Genomic DNA, 18,897 nt, shown 5'->3' on the forward strand with positions numbered 1-18,897 from the left:
AAAGATCCAGAATTAGCATCCATGTACCTTCCTTCCAGGGAACCAAAAACATTCTGGAGTAAAACCCCTTCCCCACCTGGATGGGAGGAATCACTTGAATGGTGCCCTGATCCAATAGAGATTGCAGAAACTCTGGAAAATGAGGATGCTATTCTCAAGGAGGTTGAGGAATGCCTGAAAAGGGAGGAAGGGACTTTCAAACCATGAAGTATCCCTGACAGATAAACTGACAGAACGCAAGAATCTGAGGTGATCTGTATCCAATTTGGAAGAGACAATGAGAGGTGGAGGAACAAGGAAACCTGGCTGTTGGGAAGGGAAGACCAAATTTCAAATAGAACCAGGATTATCCTGAAAAGAAGGCTTCTGGGAGGAAGGAGTCTGAGTAGACCTAGCAGAAGGCACAAGCCTAGAACCTTTCTGACCCTTAGATGGGAGGGAAGTCAGTCTACTAACAAAGGCAGACTTAGTAGGATAGTTCCTCTGAAACTTGGGAATAGGGGAGACAAAGATATGCTTAAGTTCCTGCATGGCCTTGCCCTTATTCTGGTGAGACTTAAATAAGTTAGCAGCAGCAGTCTCAAAAAGACTTTTGTTATTTAGAGGTGCATCCAAAAGTTTAGCCTTGACATCATCAGGCAAAGCCTGAAGACATAGCCAAGAATAATGCCTCATCACTGAACTAAAGGCAGCAGCCCTGGAAGAGGCATCAGCTGCATCATAGCTGCGCTTTATACAGTGACCGGCAACTTGAGAAGTAGACCCCAGCAAGGAAAGGGCAGAAGCCTTCCTGTCAGAATCAGGAAAGTCGGACACCACCTTAGAAACCTGGGAAAGGAGGGGAAAAACATACCTGGTCATATGAGTCTGGTAGTTGATAGCACTAAAGGATAAGGTGGCAGCTGTATACACTGTCTTGCCTAATCTTTCCATAGCCTGACTGTCCTTATCAGAGGGAAGGAGTTTAGTAGATGGCAACAATTTACATGGCTTGTCTGAAGAAACTGATACCACAGGAAGATCAGCAGAAGGTCACTTATAAATAAATGTGCCATCCTCAGGCAACTTATATAACCTATCAGGCTTCTTAGGGGCAGGAGACTAAGAGTCAGGGGCTACCAGAGGCTGTAGAAAAAGTATCCAACAGGGCAGACAAAACAGGAGGGACAGCTGATGGTTTCGGAGACTCCATCTGAAGGAGCTCACAGTACCACTTTTGAATAAACCACTTAATATGCACACTTGGAGGAGTGAAGTAGTAATCCCAAAACACAGTTTATTGAGTACAAAATGAAAACGCTTAACGTTATCACTGTGTTTTCGTCTTACAAGGAAACTTCTTCAAATCAGAGCGTACCAAGTTAGCAGAGCATATTTATACAGTTGAACCACCCCAATCAAACAATTAATTAATCCATTTATGCAACACCAATTTTACAGGACTAAAACAATTAAAGGCACAAAACAGTAAAATCAGACATAAAACTGTAAAAATCATGTTAAAAACACATTAAAATGTCCACACTTCTATGTATCCAAATAAATACAATCATTGAAAATTTAATATGCACTCATAAAAATAACGTAATAAACGTGAATTAAAAAAAACGAAGTTAATCACAATTACATCATTTAGATACTCATCCTTGTGCAACTACTAAATTTCAACCTAGACTACCCTCTAGTGGCCATACAATATAAATACTAAAGTGTTGCTGCCCTTAATTTCAAAACTGGTGTCAAGGAGACCATATCATTTAATCCAGGGAACCTGTTGGCTTTAAAAATGATTTGCCAATATAGTTCCCTGTACTCTAGTCTGGTCTCCCAGGGTCCATCTCTAATGTCTAGGTCCACTGTTTCAACAACAAAAAAATTAAAATCTGCCCCATCACATAACAAAGTGTGTGTATAAAGTGCGTTTGTCAAATTCATTTTTCTTATGTCATATTTATGCTCATAAATCCTTAACTTAAACTTCTTTTCCAGTTTCCCCAGAAAGAATACCTGACATTTACTACATAAAGCAATATAAACCACTCCACTGGTGTTACAATTGGCATAACTTGAGCTTTTTATCTATTTGTCCCTAGTAGTTAAATATAACATATTGCCTTCCCTTATGTTGGGGCATTGTGGACAACAACCACACTTATAGGTGCCCTTTTTCTTTTGTTTTTTTTATCATTGTCAACAACCCTTTTATTCTCCAGAGCATTCTAGATGTTCATATCTTTCTTGTACGTCCAATTTAGAGGCTTTTCAAAAATGACATTTAAATCAGAAATACTACAAAATTTTGTCCACAATGCCCCAACATAAGGGAGGACGATATGTTATACTTAACTGCTAGGGACAAGATAAAAAGCTCAAGTTATGCCAATTGTAACACCAGTGGAGTGGTTTATATTGCTTTATGTAGTAAATGTCAAGTATTCCATCTGGGGAAACCAGAAAGGACGTTTAAGTTAAGGATTTATGAGTATAAATATGATATAAGAAAAAAGAATTTGACGAACGCACTTTATAAACGCACTTTGTTATGTGATGGGCCAGATTTAAATTTTTTTGTTGTTGAAATAGTGGACCTGGACATTAGAGGTGGACCCTGGGAGACCAAACTAGAGTACAGGGAAAGTACAGTTGTGTACACTTACCATAAATGTAGATGTTCAAGTGTATTCACTGTTGCAGTCATTACATTTGGGTTATCTGCTTGCAGGAAGCCATCAGTCGGCCTGATTAACAAAGTCTTGGGTCCTGTGTCGGTTGATGTCCCTTCTTCCATGACATCAGGTCGTCAGGGGTATAAAACATGCAGCCGACGCCATTACATCAGTTTTTCTTGCCCCAGATATCAGGCGCCCCCCTAATGGGAAACAATTAAACATAAAAGTACAAAGATATACCTCCAACAAAAAAACAAATATACCAAAAAGGCTTTTAAGCATAGTAAAGGAATGTAGAGGTATAGCCAAAAAGAAGTTAGGGGGCTGGAGGGAGGGTAACCAGGACTGCAACAGTGAATACACTCGAATATCTACATTTATGGTAAGTGTACACAACCGTAGTATGTTCTTTGTGTTTCACTGTTGCAGTCATTACATTTGGGTACATTCACAAAGCTATGGTTGGGAGGAGGAATTTAGATAGCATTAGGGCCAGCTATAAGGCCCTGCAATGGCAAAGCCAGCTCTGGATTTAGAGAAAATTGGTAAATGATAATGCTTGGAGAAAGAATGTACAGAACTCCAGGTAGCAGCTTCTAGGATGACCCTGATAGGGACGCCTCTCAGAAAGGCTGTAGAGGTAGATGCAGCCCTGGTGGAGTGAGGTCTGATCCTCTGGGGGATAGGTTTTCCATGGTGCTTATAGCAGAAATTAATGCAATGGCTTATCCATTTAGAAATGACTTGCTTTGAAATAGCCTTCCCCTCTGCCCCTGCAGCAAATGCCACCAGCAGTTGTTCAGATTTCCTTTGAGGTTTAGCCCTGTTCAAGTAGAATCTAAGTTGTCCGTGCACATCTAAGGAATGCAGTATCCATTCCCCTTTATTCTGTGGATTGGGAAAGAAGGTTGGCAAATGAATGGACTGATTAAGAGCCACACTGGATACCACCTTGGGCATGAAGGATGGATTGATTCTGAGGGACACCATGTCCGCATGAAAGATGATGAAAGGCTCCACTGTCATAAGGGCCTATAATTCAGATACCCTTCTAGCTGAAGTGATTGCTAAAAGGGAAGCTGTTTTCCAAGAAAGAAATTTTAAGTCTGCAGTAGCAGCTGGCTCGAAAAGAGGTAGAGTGAGTTTCTCCAAGACAAAGTTAAGGTCCCAGGCTGGGGTTGGAGCTCTCCTGGGTGGTCTCAAATTTTTGGCCCCTCTGAGGAACTGCTTGAGCAGTGGATGAGAGTAGAGGGTAGGTTCTGTGTTATAATGAGCTGAAATGGCTGAGGCGTGAATTTTAATGGAGGAAAAAGACCGGCCCTTGTGAAGCATCTCAGTTAAGTATTGTAAAATCTGAGGTAAATTGGGCGCTGCTGTGGTCACCCTTGAGATTGGTTCCAGGCACACAATCTTTTCCATTTTTCAGCATAAGATTTTCTAGTACTAGGCCTCCTTGCCTCTAAAATGATATCCATCACAGGTTTGCTGAGGGATGGTAAAGGAGAGATTAAGTACTTAGCCAGGCTGCAAGGTTCAGTGTTAGAAGCTTAGGGTGCAGAATCTGGTTCTCCTGCTGAGACAGCAGGGAAGGAGTCTGAGGCAGGTGCCATGGAGATAATCATGACACACTGCGCAGGAGGGGATACCACTGTTGTTGCGGCCAGTCTGGAGCAATCAAAATCATCCTTGGTTTGTCCTGTTTGATTATTAGTAGTACTTTGGAGAGCAGAGGCAGAGGGGGGAAGGCATAGACGGATAGGTTTTTCCTAGTTGAAGGACAGAGCATCCACTTCCCAGGCTTGTTTGTGGGGAGTCCTTGTGTAAAATATGTATTGGTAGTTCTGGGGAGAGGCAAACAGGTCTATATCTGGGCTCCCCCATTTGCTTGCCAACATGTTGAAAATCCTTGGTTCCAGTTTCCACTCATGTGGGTCCATGAGGTTTCTGCTTAGTCCATCTGCCAGTGTATTTAATTTTCCTGGCAGGAATTGAGCTTGTAGGTGCACTTGGTAGCTCAAAGCTGTGTTCCACAATGCCATGGCTAGTCTGCAGAGGGGGTAAGAATGTGTACCCCCCTGCTTGTTTATGTACCACATAACAGTGGTGTTGTCCGTCTTTACCATTAGTTGTACTGGAAGAATGTGGTCCTTGAAGGCTGTCAGAGCATTCTGTACAGTTAACATTTCTTTTTGAATGATATGCATGTGCATTTGACTTGGGTTCCATTTGCCTAAATGCACTTCCCTGCCAGGTGAGCCCCCCATGCATAGTCTGATCCATCTGTTGTTAGAGTTTGGGTGGCAGGGGGTGGTGTGAAAGGTAGTTCCTTGTTTTGGTGGCAGGCCTCTGCCCACCAAAGGAACTCTAGGCGTAGGCAAGGTATGACAGGAATCATTGTTTCTAGGTCTTGAGAATGTTGACACCATAGGCATTTTAGATACCACTGTAGTTTCCTCATATGCAGTCTTGCATATGGAATTAGAAGAATGCAGGAGACCATGAACCCCAAGGCTTGCAGTATTTGTCTTGTAGATAGCATTGCTTTTGTGGCCACTTGTTTGAAGTAAGTTGTCAAATTAATTTGTTTCTCTGGCGTGAGGTAAGCCATCTGGGAAGTTGTATTCAAGCTTGCTCCCAGGAATATAATTTGTTGACAGGGTACCAGGTGTGATGTCTTTTCATTTATGGTGTACCCCAGACAAGTTAGAACCCTTTTTACAAAGGCCAGATGATTCAAAAGTATGTCCTGGCTTTCTGCCTGAATTAGACAATCGTCCAGGTATGGGTATATCTGAATATTTCTTTGCCTGCAAAATGCAATAACTGGTGCTAGGCACTTTGTGAATATCATGGGCGCAGTAGATAAGCCAAAGGGCAGTGCAGAGAACTGATAGTGCATGTAGCCTGCTTTGAAGCATAGGTATCTTCTGCAAGATTCCCTGACTGGGATGTGCAGGTATGCTTCTTTTAAATCTAGTGTTGCCAACCAGGCATCTTTGCCTAGCATAAGAAGTAACTGGTGAAGAGTCAGCATCTTGAATTTTGGAATCTCCAAAAAGGTGTTTAGAGTAGACAGGTCCAGGATAGGACGCCATGAATTGTCTTTTCTGGGTACCAGGAAAAGTCTCGAGTAGAAACCTTGTCCCTTTTCCTCTTCTGGTACTAGTTGAATAGCCCACATGCTTTAGAAAGAAAGTACTTGCTTTTGGGCCTCTACCCACTGATTTGGGGGTATGTCCGGCCACCCACATGGTGTTGGCAACATGTGGAAGTGAAATCTGTATCCCTGGGACACTATATTTAAAACCCATTTGTCCTGGGTAATGAGTTCCCAATTCTCTGCATGAAAAGCAATCTTTCCCCCCAAAGGGGCAGTCAGACGATAAGTGCTTGGAAATTTTAAAAGGAAGTCATTGAGACAGTTTACCAAAGGGGGGAGTCTTATTATTCCCAGATTTGGAAGTGGAGGCCTCCCACTGCTTAGTTCTGTGTGTCCCCTGGGACTGAAACCTGGGGTTTTTGCTGTGTCTGGGTTTGGCTTGAGAAGACCTGGAAGGGGCTGGAAAGGACCAATTCTTAGAGGGTCAGTGCCTACTAAGTCTAGAAGGCTGAATTTGTAAAAAAATCTTTAACAGTTTGCATAGATTTAGCTTTATCTTCCATCTTTTTAAGAACTTCCTCAGCTTTGTTGCCAAACAGGCATTCCTGATTTAAAGGCGCATCCAACAATTTAGCTTTAACATGATCAGGCAAAGATTGCTCCTTAAGCCAAGCATGCCTTCTGAGCACAGACCCAGTAACAACAGCCCTGCAAGAGGCCTCTAATGAATCAAAACCACATTGCAAAGTATGTTTTCCAACTTGTTCAGCAGAATGCATTAAATCCTGTAATTCTTTATTTTCCACACAGTCAGCAATCAACATCATTTTCTGTTTAAACAGTCCAATAACATGTTGCTGATATTTTAACATATGAAACTGGCAGTTTAAAGCCCTAATGGCCAAGGTTGCAGAAGTGTAAACCTTCTTACCCCATCTATCCAGCGCCCTGGAGTCTCTATCAGAAGGTGTAGGATTTTTAGCAGTAGAAGCCTTAATACCTTTGGGTCCCTGTGAAATAGTCTCTGGATATGCAATAGGATTTTTGAAAAGGAACTTGTGGGACTCAGGGACCCTGTAATATCTGTCATGTTTTCTGGGAGCAGGAGGCAGGGAATCAGGGGCCAAACTAGATTCCGAAAAAGCATCATCAACAATGTCTAGTACATAGACATACACATAGTAATAGCTAAAGGCCTATGCTGAGGTAGGAGAAGAAAATCCCTAAGCCTCTTTTTTGAATCAGAAAAATCCTGTCTTTCCCAGTGGAAATGCTCCCTTAGAGTATGTAAGGTTTCCCCAAAAGAAAAATCCACAGAAGGGGAAGCAGAGGGAATAGAGTCCTCTGCATCAGAATCTTCATAAGTAGATAAGGGCAAATCCAGATCATCAGAAGAATCAGAAAAAACAGAATCCTGATCAGAAGATTCATAATCAACTTCAGTCCTAGGTCCCTTACAAGGAGGGAGGGGGGTTGGCTACCCCTGATTAGAGTTATTAGATCTTCATCCATTCTTATAATTTGTTTTTTAGGCATAGAGGCCTGAGCATGTGGCCTGGGCATCGGTTATTTAGACATGGATCGAGATTTAGGCCTAAGTAAAGAAGGAGGCGTCGGTTTAATATGCAAGTCCGTAGACCTGAATACACCCTCAGAAGCCGGTGCATGCACAGCGGCTCTGGACCCATCCAAGGTAGAGACACCCGTGGGTTCCATAGTTGAAGCATCTTGCGGCATACCAGACTCCAAATGGGTCTCAGTAGAGGCCTGCGAATCAGAAGTAGTGGGTATCAGGGGCTGCAAAAGCGCCTCACTGAGTACCAGCAAACTGCCGATGGCTTAGGAAAAGCGTTGTCAGCTGTTTTGGACCTCAGCAGCCTGTCTCTGTCTTTATCTTTGCGTTTTTTCGGAATCCCAGAAGTCGGATGGCTAACCGATGACATTTCTGGATAACTAAATCGAGAACCAAAATATTTAGAGGTGAAAATATACCGATGACAGATAGTGCGTTGAATAAATAAAGCACAAAACCGACAGCAAGGTACATCGTGGTCAGGGCCTAGGCAAGGAATACAGTACGAATGAAAATCTTTATGAGGTATTTGCTTTCCACAAGTAATGCAATTATTAACTTTTACTGACATCGGTAAGGAGCAAGAAAAAGTTTCCCCAATGGGGTACTTAGCTTTATTTGAAGACTTCGGATCCGAAACTCGAAAACAAAAATTTAAGGAGTCGGCCGACCAGCACTTGCGAACTGCTTCTGCTTCGGGCACCGCATGGCAAGAAAGACTGATGTAATGGTGTTGGCTGCACGTTTTATACCCCTGACGACCTGACGTCATGGAAGAAGGGACAGCAACCGACGCAGGACCCAAGACTTTGTTAATCAGGCTGACAGAGGGCTAAACTGCAAGCAGATAACCTAAATGTAATGAGTGCAACAGTGAAACACAAAGAACATCTATATTGGCAGATCATTTTTGAAGCCAACAGGTTCCCTGGATTAAATGATATGGTCGCCTTGACACCAGTTTTGAAATTAAGGGCAACAAAACTTTAGTATTTATATTCATGGCCACTAAAAGGTAGTCTAGGTTGAAATTTAGTAGTTGCACAAGGATGATCAACCTTTTTATGGGGAAGGCCACTACACGAATTCTTAATGCATCTGCGGATCACCTCAAAACATAGTAAGTCATTACGAGTTAACAATAGGCACAGGTGACTGGCATTTTACTTTAGACAGCAGTAAACTGCAACACAGACTTCACTACACTAAACAGTATATTAGTAAAATGAGTCACAGTATTCACATTAAATGTTATTACTTTTCGAACACACTCGTCAGTGGCAACAATAGTTACTTCCGTGGCTAAAATTAGAGGTGTGCACAACTGCCGTCAATTAGTTAAGTAAGCATGTGCTGGAAAGTTTGCATGACTGCAGTAAGGCATAGCTCTTTTTCACTTTTTTTAAAAATTTTTGGTTACTCTCTGGGGTCGGATGGTGTTGCATCGTGGGCCAGATTTGGCCCACGAACCAGACGTTGTGCATCACTGATCTAAATGATGTAATTGTGATTAATGTCAAGTTTTTTCAAATTCACATTTGTTATGTTATTTTTATGAGTGCATATTACATTTTCATTGGGTGTATTTATTTGGATACATAGAAGTGTGGACATTTTAACGTGTTTTTATTTAACATGATTTTTACAGTTTTATAAATCTGATTTTACTATTTTGTGACTTTAATTGTTTTAGTCCTATAAAATTGGGTTTGCATAAATGGATTAATTAATTGTTTGGGATGGTTCAACTGTATAAATATGCTTTGCTAACTTGGTACGCTCTGATTTGAAGAAGTTTCCTTGTAAGATGAAAATGCGATGATAACATTAAGCATTTTCATTTTGTACTCAATAAACTGTGTTTTGGCTTTATTGGTTCGTTCCTCCAAGTGTGCTTATTAAGTGGTTTACTGATTTTACCTTGGGCACACTATCCACTTTATTTTTATTCTTGGTTCATAACTATTTTGACTATCAAAGACCTGGGAACAGTCCCACCTGAAATAGTCCAACATGTTGGCTACAATATCTCTGAATGACAACTCTTCCAAGGGGAGGTTTGGACTTAAGAATACCCTTCCCCCAAATCTCAGTTCAAGGGGAAAGAATTTCAGAAGAATAAGTCAGGGATTCTTCCCCAGAATCCAAATTCTCATCTGATGAATCCAAATCCCTAGGCATCTTAACAGCAGTGAAAGACCAAGGAGGGGGCAGGAATACACAAACCTTGAGGAGGTCTCAAGGCCATTAAAGCATTAAATAAACCCTGGTTGAAATCCTGTCATTCACGCTGGGGATTCTTAACAACAGGGGAAATATACTTAGTTTGCAATTTCTTTTTCTGAAGAACATCCACCCAGAAAACCCTTGGATTGTGTCAGACCCTTGACGTGATTCACTAATGGTGACAGGAATTTCCTTCCTCATGAAAATCCGAGGAATCCTCCCTCGGTCCCTTGGATATTATCAGCCTAGGTTACCCCTCAACATCAGGTGTAGATGGAAAAGCCTCTAAGGACATGTGATAACTCAGAGCCATGCTGACCTCTGATGGGGTCACGGCAGAGGAATCCAAAGCAAGTACCAGATGGTCTTTATTACTTTCACTAGCCTCTAGAGAGATGTCAGGTGGAAGCTGGACAGGGACTGGATTGGGCCTAACTTTTTTGGCTGCCTTCTTGGCAGACAGTTGGCCCTCAGGATGAGGTGATTCCACCATAGCACCCTAAGTAACAGATTAAGTCACTGGTTCTCAAGATATACAGACAAGAAACAGAGATGACTAAGTTTGTTTGGTCTTTGGCAGAAATGCCTGACAGCTAGAGCACTGCATATGATTATGGGAAGCACCCAAAGAAAACAGACACTGGTTGTGACGGTCTTTATGGGGAATCTACCTCCCACAATGATATTTTCTCATTCTGAATGACATGAACATAATATCAAACAATAGGAAAAAGAAGAGAAGAAACCCCAAAGGTGCACTTACCTGAAAAATGGCTTGGTGACCAGCATAGCAGAAGGAAGTTCAGACCGGCGTACAATAACGGCATTCAGACCTGTTGGTTTATTGGTGCTAGACCCTACTGATGTCTAAGTCAACTGGACTCTAAATAGCTTAATGACGTCTAGGAAAAAAGATAAAGTATTGACATGAAGAAAAGCTAATGGTAGAATCGGACTGTTTCCAATGGAACACCTCCTACACTAATAAAATCAGTGGTTAGGGCCATAACCTCCTCCTGGAAATATTAGGAGGCAGTCTGTTTTCAGGTCCTCTGAGGCTCTACAGCAGAAAGTGGTGAATGCACTGGTGATTCTGCTACAGGACCCTATTATGAGTATGTAAAGCGATTGGGAAGAATCCCTCCCTGCACTCTTGCAGACCTGTGTGTTTTAGAACTGTTATCTCTCGCTCTGGACCTAAGAAAAAGAGAGATGATGATTCACTGAAGAAAACAAGAAATGCTTATAATGCTTTTCTCTTTCATAAACTTTTTACCTTCACCAATGCCTCATAAAGCCTTTAGCAGATAAGCTAGTATGACACAGCTTATGATGGCAGAAATCACATGATGTGGCAATGTGGCACACTCTCAGACAATACATAACACTATGGTGTCTACTCACCACAGCCATTGTTATTACTGGATTAGGTATTGTTTGACTACACTTACAGGCTACAAAGAGAGGTTCTGTTTTTTCCCCATTTTGGATGAGTTTCTGTTTATTATCCAAAGCAGTACAAATGCAACAGATTATTTTTGTTAGAAAATAAAATCAGCAAGAGACTGAGCTCTGTTCCAATGCAACCATAAATAGCACAAAAATAAACTGATTTTTTTCTTTACTCATATTCCCTAATGCTTTTCTCTTCTAAAACTGTTATGGAAACTTCTAATTGTCGTCATGGAGAGACTATGTACTGGTGACAGCTCCCCCTAGTGGACAGATATTGAAAAGGGGTCATAGTCAAACTAACAATAATCAAACTAAGGCCATCAAAACAGCAAGCCACTGAAGGACCCCCCCCCCAAAAAAAACATAAATAAATCCACGCATACAATCCATGTCTTGCAAAATGTTACAGCAAGGCCCCCCCGATACTTATTTATACTGTGAGGATGGCTATACTAACATGCAGGAAGGGAAAAGGTGGAGAAATCAACAGTACAAAAACTGATCATTCCTTAACCTTTCATAGTAACATAACCTCACCCTCCCGGCATGCATGCATGCATGACTGATTGGATGAATAAATCACTGTAATGATGCAGGAGGAATACCAGTGCCATTATTATTCATCGCTCTTAATTATACTGACAATAACAAGGAGTGGCAGTACTAGAAATGACAATCCACAGCATATGCACAACAGTTCTTCTCAAGGGCCGTACACAAAAGAAACATCTGGGTACCAGAGCTGTCTAGCTGTTCCTAGATAAATATACCATGAACCATTAACTTCTCTGAACTAGCCTGTAAACATTAAAAAATACAACATTCACCTTGGCATTTTCTTTGCAATAAATTCAAATAATTTATTTAACTGTTTTCATACCTGCCGGCATCTGTCACAGAAGAAAGGCTTTTCCCCTGTGTGGATTCGTTTATGCCTCTCTAAGTGGTACTTCTGAGTAAACTTTGTGTCACACACATCACACTGAAATGGTTTTTCACCTGCGTGGTTAAAAAACAATGGTTTATTACAAAAAGCACTAACAGACTGTGCTAGTATTTTATATACTGTAATTTATACAAAAAAGCATGTTAAATACCAAGTTGGATGGTAGCACAAAACCACATCTGGGGATTCTTTGCATTTTTGTTATGCCTTAAAATTAACAAAACATTTTTCATGTCAACAAATTACAGAAAAGTACTTTAATTTATTGAAACAAATTAGAAGCTCTTTTGAGTTCTGGCACAAAAATGTAGAAAGTTACATTGATTTGATTTACTAAAACAAATTACAAACTCTTCTGAGTGCAGAGTTCTTATTTACATTGAATTCAAACAGCTGATACTCTGTGTTGGGCTGGCCATATTTAAAAAAGATGATTGTATGAGCTGAGTTGTCCAGCATCTGCAAAGTGTTATTACTCAGGGTTGGCCTTAAATGACAAGCTGATGCAATGTGCCCAGTTTGTCATATTTAACAGTGTAGTGTTGTGTGCCAAGCTGACAGTATTAAACAAGGCCAGTTTGCACATATCAAACATGAAGCCAAGTCTTCAGTCAGCAATACTTAAAATGATGTTGTGCTGGCATGCAACTTTAGCAAGGTACTTGAAAGGACTGATGCACATTGCAAAGCAATAATACTAAATGATACAGTAAACAACTCATAATGATAAACTAGTGAGTATCTGTTTTAAATTATGACAGCAGGCAAGATCACCCAAGTAGGCAAAGGAAAATGTAGTGCACATGCTGTACACCATTGCAAAATTACAGGTTAGTCATGTATACAGCACATGCAAGCAGATTATGGCACAAAATATTTAAGACACAGTGATGCACAAGGCAGTGAAGAAGCACAATGTGCAAATTGGTACAGAGTTTGTTTCTGTATGGAGCTGTCAGCCAAAAATGACAAGAGGGAAAATAAAAGTAAAACACATGCTTAAAGCAGAAATGAATTTAAGACTGAAAAAATTAGGTATGAAAACAGTGGAAAACTCCCAGGAAGAACAAAGTGAACAGTACAAAAACACCAAAACAAGTACACTGTGACTGTGCTCAGTAAAATGTGGTGTATTCAAAGAATGCAAAATCATTTCTCCATCTTTTACTAGCTTGGGGAATAAGACTGGCAAATGAATGATCTAACTTGAGGTCATCTCCATGGTTACCTCAGTTGTAAAAGAGGAACTGGTACATAAGTGAGCTCTGATCTTATGAAACACCAAGTACAATTCCCCACACAAAGGTGCCTGGAGCTCAGATATTCCATTAGATGAAGTCATGGCTTTCTATGAGCTTCTTTAGAAACTGGTTTACTGTTAGCACTGAGGAAACAACAGACACCCTTTTACTTAAGAGTAAACTAACCCATAAGCTAATCTTTTGGCACAAAGATCTGAAAAGTATTGAAATAATTAAAGGCTCCCCCAGAAACTCTGCCTGCAAAAGCTTTGCATACATACTTCTACAACCCATCTAAATTGGAGCAAATGTTCCTAGGGCCTTTTGATGTATGTCAGTGAGAGACTTGGGAACATGTATCTTGGTGCTGTCCAGTCCTATTGTATATTATACAAATGTAGTTATTCATTAATGCATGTTTTTAGAATGCATGTTGTTAGTGATGAAGTCTTATAGGTTGTATGTATCTTTCTTGGGATGTTTAGAGAGGAAAAAAGAGTGTGATGTCTGTTTTAACTAATTCATATGAATAACTGGTTGATCGAGTATGGTATTTTATGAATGGTTGAGTGGAGGGAGTGTTTTGTACTTTGAAACATTTAAATAATTATATTTTGCTGTTACATTTGTCTGATGAAGTCTCTGAATGAACAGAGATGAAAGCGCTTATGTGATTGTTCCAATAAATGCTCAAATTTTATTTTGATTTAGTTGTCTTGCTTGGTTCACATGCTACCTGCTGGAATGTGTGTGTGTCTTTCTTGGTTTGTGGATTCAGTTCTTTTAATAGTTTGTGGACTATGGCTTCTGGTAGTGAAGTGAGTTATTCTCAAGTATTATTTTCCCACGACATTGGGGCATCCATCAGTGACTTAGCCTTACTTATGCAGGACTTGTCACAATGGCTCGAATGTATTCAACACCAGTATACACCTCAGGCTCAACCGGAAACTGCTGCATTAACCAGGGAAGTGAAGCGAAATAGGAAAGTGAGTAAAAATCATGGCGTGTATGGTGCACGCTTTTCTGGACATGGATATGATTCACAACATGGTTTGGACCGTGTGCTCACTCTGAGTAATACTTTAAATGATGTTCCGAATGATTCAGAGACACATTTTAACCATCTAGCATCTCATGCTGGAAAAGAAAAGGACGTTCCGACTTTTAATTTATTTTATTTTATTTTTATTTTACATTTGTTGACCGGGCTAGTCTAGCTGGATACATGTCCATTTTCAGTAGAGGCCCGGGGAGAAAAGCTCCAAAGAACAGGGGTAGATAAACAGAAACATCAGCAGATCAAGTAATTATTATTACATTCATAGGCAAATAAAGCAAGCAAAAAGGTTATACATATTGTTTAAAAGAGGTACAGACTTATGTAGATGGTCTAACATGGCTACATTGTGGACCCTTAAGTTTTGGGTTGGGTAGAGGCTTCGGTAGGCCTGGGACGTTTGCTATTAGTCTGGATTAGAGCAAGGGCATAGCCATTGGGACTTTAGGAGATCTTTGAGGTGTTTTTTGAATTGGTGAAGAGAGGTCATGTGTCTTAGGTTGTTTGGGAGGGCATTCCAGGATTTACCAATGGAAGGCATAGAGTGCTTCACCTCCCGAGTTGTTAGATTTAATGGTCTGTACTTGTAGACTTTTGGATGACCTAAGGGACGTAAGGTTGGAGTAGGGGGTAAGTATTTTGTTCAGTGAGGGGGTTTTGTCTGGATGGTTGATTGATTTAAATGCCTCAGTGAGTTGGTTGAGTTTGAGAATGTTGGGCAGTTCTAACCATTCCAGTGTCCTTAGATTTTGGCAGTGATGGGTGCGATAGGGCATTCCTGTTATGAATCTGGCTATGTGGTTATAGGTTGTAGATAATTTATTGAGCTCTCTCTTGTTAAGGAAGGAGAATATCGGGGAGGCATAAAGGAGTGTGGAGAGGAGGTGGGTCCGGGCGATAGTAAGTTTGGTGTGCGGGGTTAAGAAGTTCTTTATTCTATACATGAATAAATGAGTGTCTGAGTGTATTCTATACATGAATAAATGAGTTAATGAGTGTCTTCTTTCTCATGTGAGCTTCTCTACAGAAAAACGAGTAAGTGAAGCCAATTATCATGACAATTTAGCAAAGTCTGATCATTTGGCATTAAAAAGTTGCAAGTGCATAACGTATATTTTAGAGAGCATTTAAAGTTAAAAATTGTGCCAACGGGTCTTCTCCTTTGGCATTTCCCTACGGGACTGATTGCTAATTCATGTTTTCACAAATAACTTTTATTGAAGTTAGATCGACATGGGTTTGACTACATGGAACTTGTCATTAAGCATAATGACAAGTTGATTCATTGTCTTAGTCAGGAGGCAACTGAGTTGGATTTATTAAGTACCAGTAATCCATTGCATGAAGTGAATAAATTTGATTATGTCTGTGTCTTCAGGAGTACTGAACAGCAGGTGCTGAATATTAAAAACAGAAAATTAAAGAAAGTTGAAAGAGACAAGACTGAGTATGGCTGGAATACTGCTTACCCTGAGCCTCCTAGGTCTCAAGTTGGGGTAAGCAGAAATATCAGGGGGATGAGGCTAATGTATCAGAGACTTTTTTACATATGGAGGAATCCCCCCCTGAGATGATCTGCATGCCAGAGAGAGTGCAACCACAGGGAGAATTTTGTTCAAGTCCCTCAGTATTCAAACAGAGGTCGAGGGAACCATATGAACAATTCGAGAGGCAATTTGAGGGGGAATTTTCAGGGACGGCAATAACAGAGGAATCCTCAGGTGCCTTGGACAATAATTCACTACCCTTATCTATTTTTCTAATTTCTGAAGGGGACTTTAAAGTGTTTAATTATTCAACCGTACCCATTGGTGTTTTGGAATGTGACGTTTTTGCAAGAGGTCTAACTTTTATTACAGAAAAATGTTTGACCATAGGGTAAGTGTTGATAGATTTGAAATACTTTATTAGAAAGCTTAATTTTAACATTATGTTTCAGGGTTTGGACTCTATGATTGACCCCCTTAGGGTGTCAAGTACATTTAACCCCCAACTCATCCGTCGGTCCAATTATTTGACAGGATATGTGAAAGAGACATTCGTAATGTGAAAAGTGATAAGCAAGTTAACAACCTTAAAGTTGGGAAAATTGAAAAATTGAGGTTGTTAAGAAATAATAAAATGATTAGAATTATGAAAACAGATAAGGGGGGGGTATTGTAATCATGAATGTTTCTGATTACAATACCAAAATGAGAGAACTACTAATGGGTAGGGCTTATGTAAGATCTTCATTAAATGAACTGAACGGTGCATATAATAAAGTGAGGGGGTACTTACAAGATTTAGTTATAGAAGGAAGTATTTTGATTGATGAATATAACTTTTAGAATTTGGCTCATCTGAGAACACCCGTTATGTTTGGATTGCCCGAGATCCAAAAGGATCTTTCACAGCCACCTATGCGCCCGATTGTGGATGCAATGGGGTCAATTACACACCCTCTGGGTAAATTCCTTGATGTTAAGTTAAAGAAATTTATTGTGAATGAACTTTGTAAGGATTCCTGGGATTTTTTAAAAAGGATAAACTCTATGGAATATTATGATCACGGTATTTTTATCACAATTGATGTTAAAGATTTATATACGGTCATACCTCATAGTTTGGGCTTTGAATGGTTTTGTGAATATTTATTTGATAAAGGGCTCCCGCAGACCCTGATTAATACATATGAAAATTTAATGGAAATGGTTGTAACCAATAATTTTACTTCATTTGAGAAGGACCTGTTCTTGCAGGTTGAAGGTATTGGTCTTTATGCAAACATTGTGATGCTACAATGGGAGAAAAATTATTTATATTGTTCCCTATTTTTCAAATATTGCCATATGTATATCCGTTTTTTGGATGATATTTTTATTTTTTGGAATGGGCCTGAAGGAGAGATTAATACCTTCTTGGAATGTATTAATCAAACTACTTTCCTTAACTTCACACACAATTTTATTAACAAGGAAATTGCATATTTGGATGTATGGCTCACTAAAGACACTCATAATAATTTTTTTTGTCCCAAATGTATAGCAAGGAGACTTATTATAATAGTTTCTTACATTATAAGAGTGCACACCCTTATAAACAGAAGAGGGCAGTAGTTAATGGACAATTTGTTAGAGCAGCCTGAATGATGAGCCTATTTGAGACATTTTTAGATGAATGTGAAGCTTTAAAAGAAATGTTTACTAAAAGGGGTTATCCAACTAGCCTGGTCAACGAAATTATGGTTGAAGTAGTTAATAAGCGAGAAAAGGTTTCCCCTTGTTGAATCGATCACAGTCCATCTGTGGTGCAGTTGCTAATGCAGTGAATATTATGGTACAGGGTGAGATGTGCTAAAATGATACACTGAGGGTAGATACCAGTCATTTTCAGTGTGCCTTTATTACCCCCTTCAATAGGAAGAGCCGGGAAACTGCTGATATCCTATTGAAGAACTGGACCATTGTGTTAAGTGATAAGGATGTTAGGGACTGTGTGGGAGACAGGCCCAACATTGTCTATCAAAAGGGAAGTCATTTGAAAGGTATTTTAGAATCTAGTGAGGGTGGCTGACAGCAAGGGATGATGAAAAAATGTGAGGCCTGTGCCTATTGCCAATACATGTTGGAAGGGAACTGTTTCAGGATAAACAAAATTGAGATTAAGTTAAATACATTTTTTTTTGTTCTACTGAGAGGGTTGTACACTGCACACTTTGTTCAAATTGTCCGTGTTTTTACATAGAAAAAAACCTGAAATAAAATTCAAAAGTAAAGTATATGAACATCTTAGGGACATTAAAATAAAGTTACAAATGCTTTGGCTAAGCACTGTCTGGGGAGACCTGGCCATTCATTTACATTTATTATATTGGATGTCCTTGAGTTAGATGAAAGGGGTGGCCCAAGGTCATTCTTATTGGAAAGAAAAAAGAAGTTATGTTTTACCATAACGTTCCATCTGTATTGTTGATCCTTGTTCAGTCATTACGTGTGGGTATCGGTTCCAACCTTGGAACTGAGTTGGCCATCTTCCAAGCTCGCGTCAGCTACAAACTCTCAAGCTAAAACTCTTACCCAGAATTCCCCTCTCCCTGTTACCTCAGATTGAGTTTGCAAGTCAAAAGAAGGTAGAGGCTACCTCTGGTCAAATGACCTAATAGAACTGGATGGTGAGATCCACTAGAAGCCACAGGAGGGGGAAGGAGGGAGGGTCGTAATGACTGAACGAGGATCAGCAATACAGATGGAATGTTATGGTAAGACATAACTTCTTTATCTGATATTGTTGATCCTCGTTCATTCCTTACGTGTGGGACAGAGTCCCCAGCTACCTTTATTCCTGGGAGGCTCTCATGGAAGGACATTTCTGAGCACCATAGAACCAAAGGATGCTCTTCCCCTGGAGGCCAAATCCAATTTCTAATGATTGATGAAGGTATGAGGGGTAGCCCAAGATGCAGCTGCACAAATGTCATGTAAAGAAGCTCTGGCATGGAAGGAGGCAGAAGCTGTCACCGACCTTGTAGAATGAGTCTTTAGTAGTAGGTAATGGAATAGGTGGCAGCACATACCTATTGCTTAAGTATTCACCTATCCCCTAAGTTACTATATATTGAATCCTCTTCTAAGGATCCATTAATTCC

The 18,897-nt window shown here is 40.1% G+C and overlaps 1 protein-coding gene across 2 annotated transcripts in view; it reads right to left on the reverse strand.

Annotated features, from left to right (window-relative positions):
* The window catches only part of ZNF740 (zinc finger protein 740), a 604,397-nt gene that overhangs the window by 63,588 nt on the left and 521,912 nt on the right, over positions 1-18,897 (reverse strand). For both annotated transcript variants that reach the window (XM_044083855.1, XM_044083854.1), the window contains one exon: positions 11,904-12,022. In XM_044083855.1, the coding sequence (XP_043939790.1) occupies positions 11,904-12,022 (119 nt within the window). The remainder of the gene's footprint in view (positions 1-11,903; positions 12,023-18,897) is intronic.

Source organism: Protopterus annectens, chromosome 9.part0, assembly GCF_019279795.1.
Source record: "Protopterus annectens isolate FY-2018-M chromosome 9.part0, PAN1.0, whole genome shotgun sequence".
NCBI lineage: Eukaryota > Metazoa > Chordata > Ceratodontiformes > Protopteridae > Protopterus > Protopterus annectens.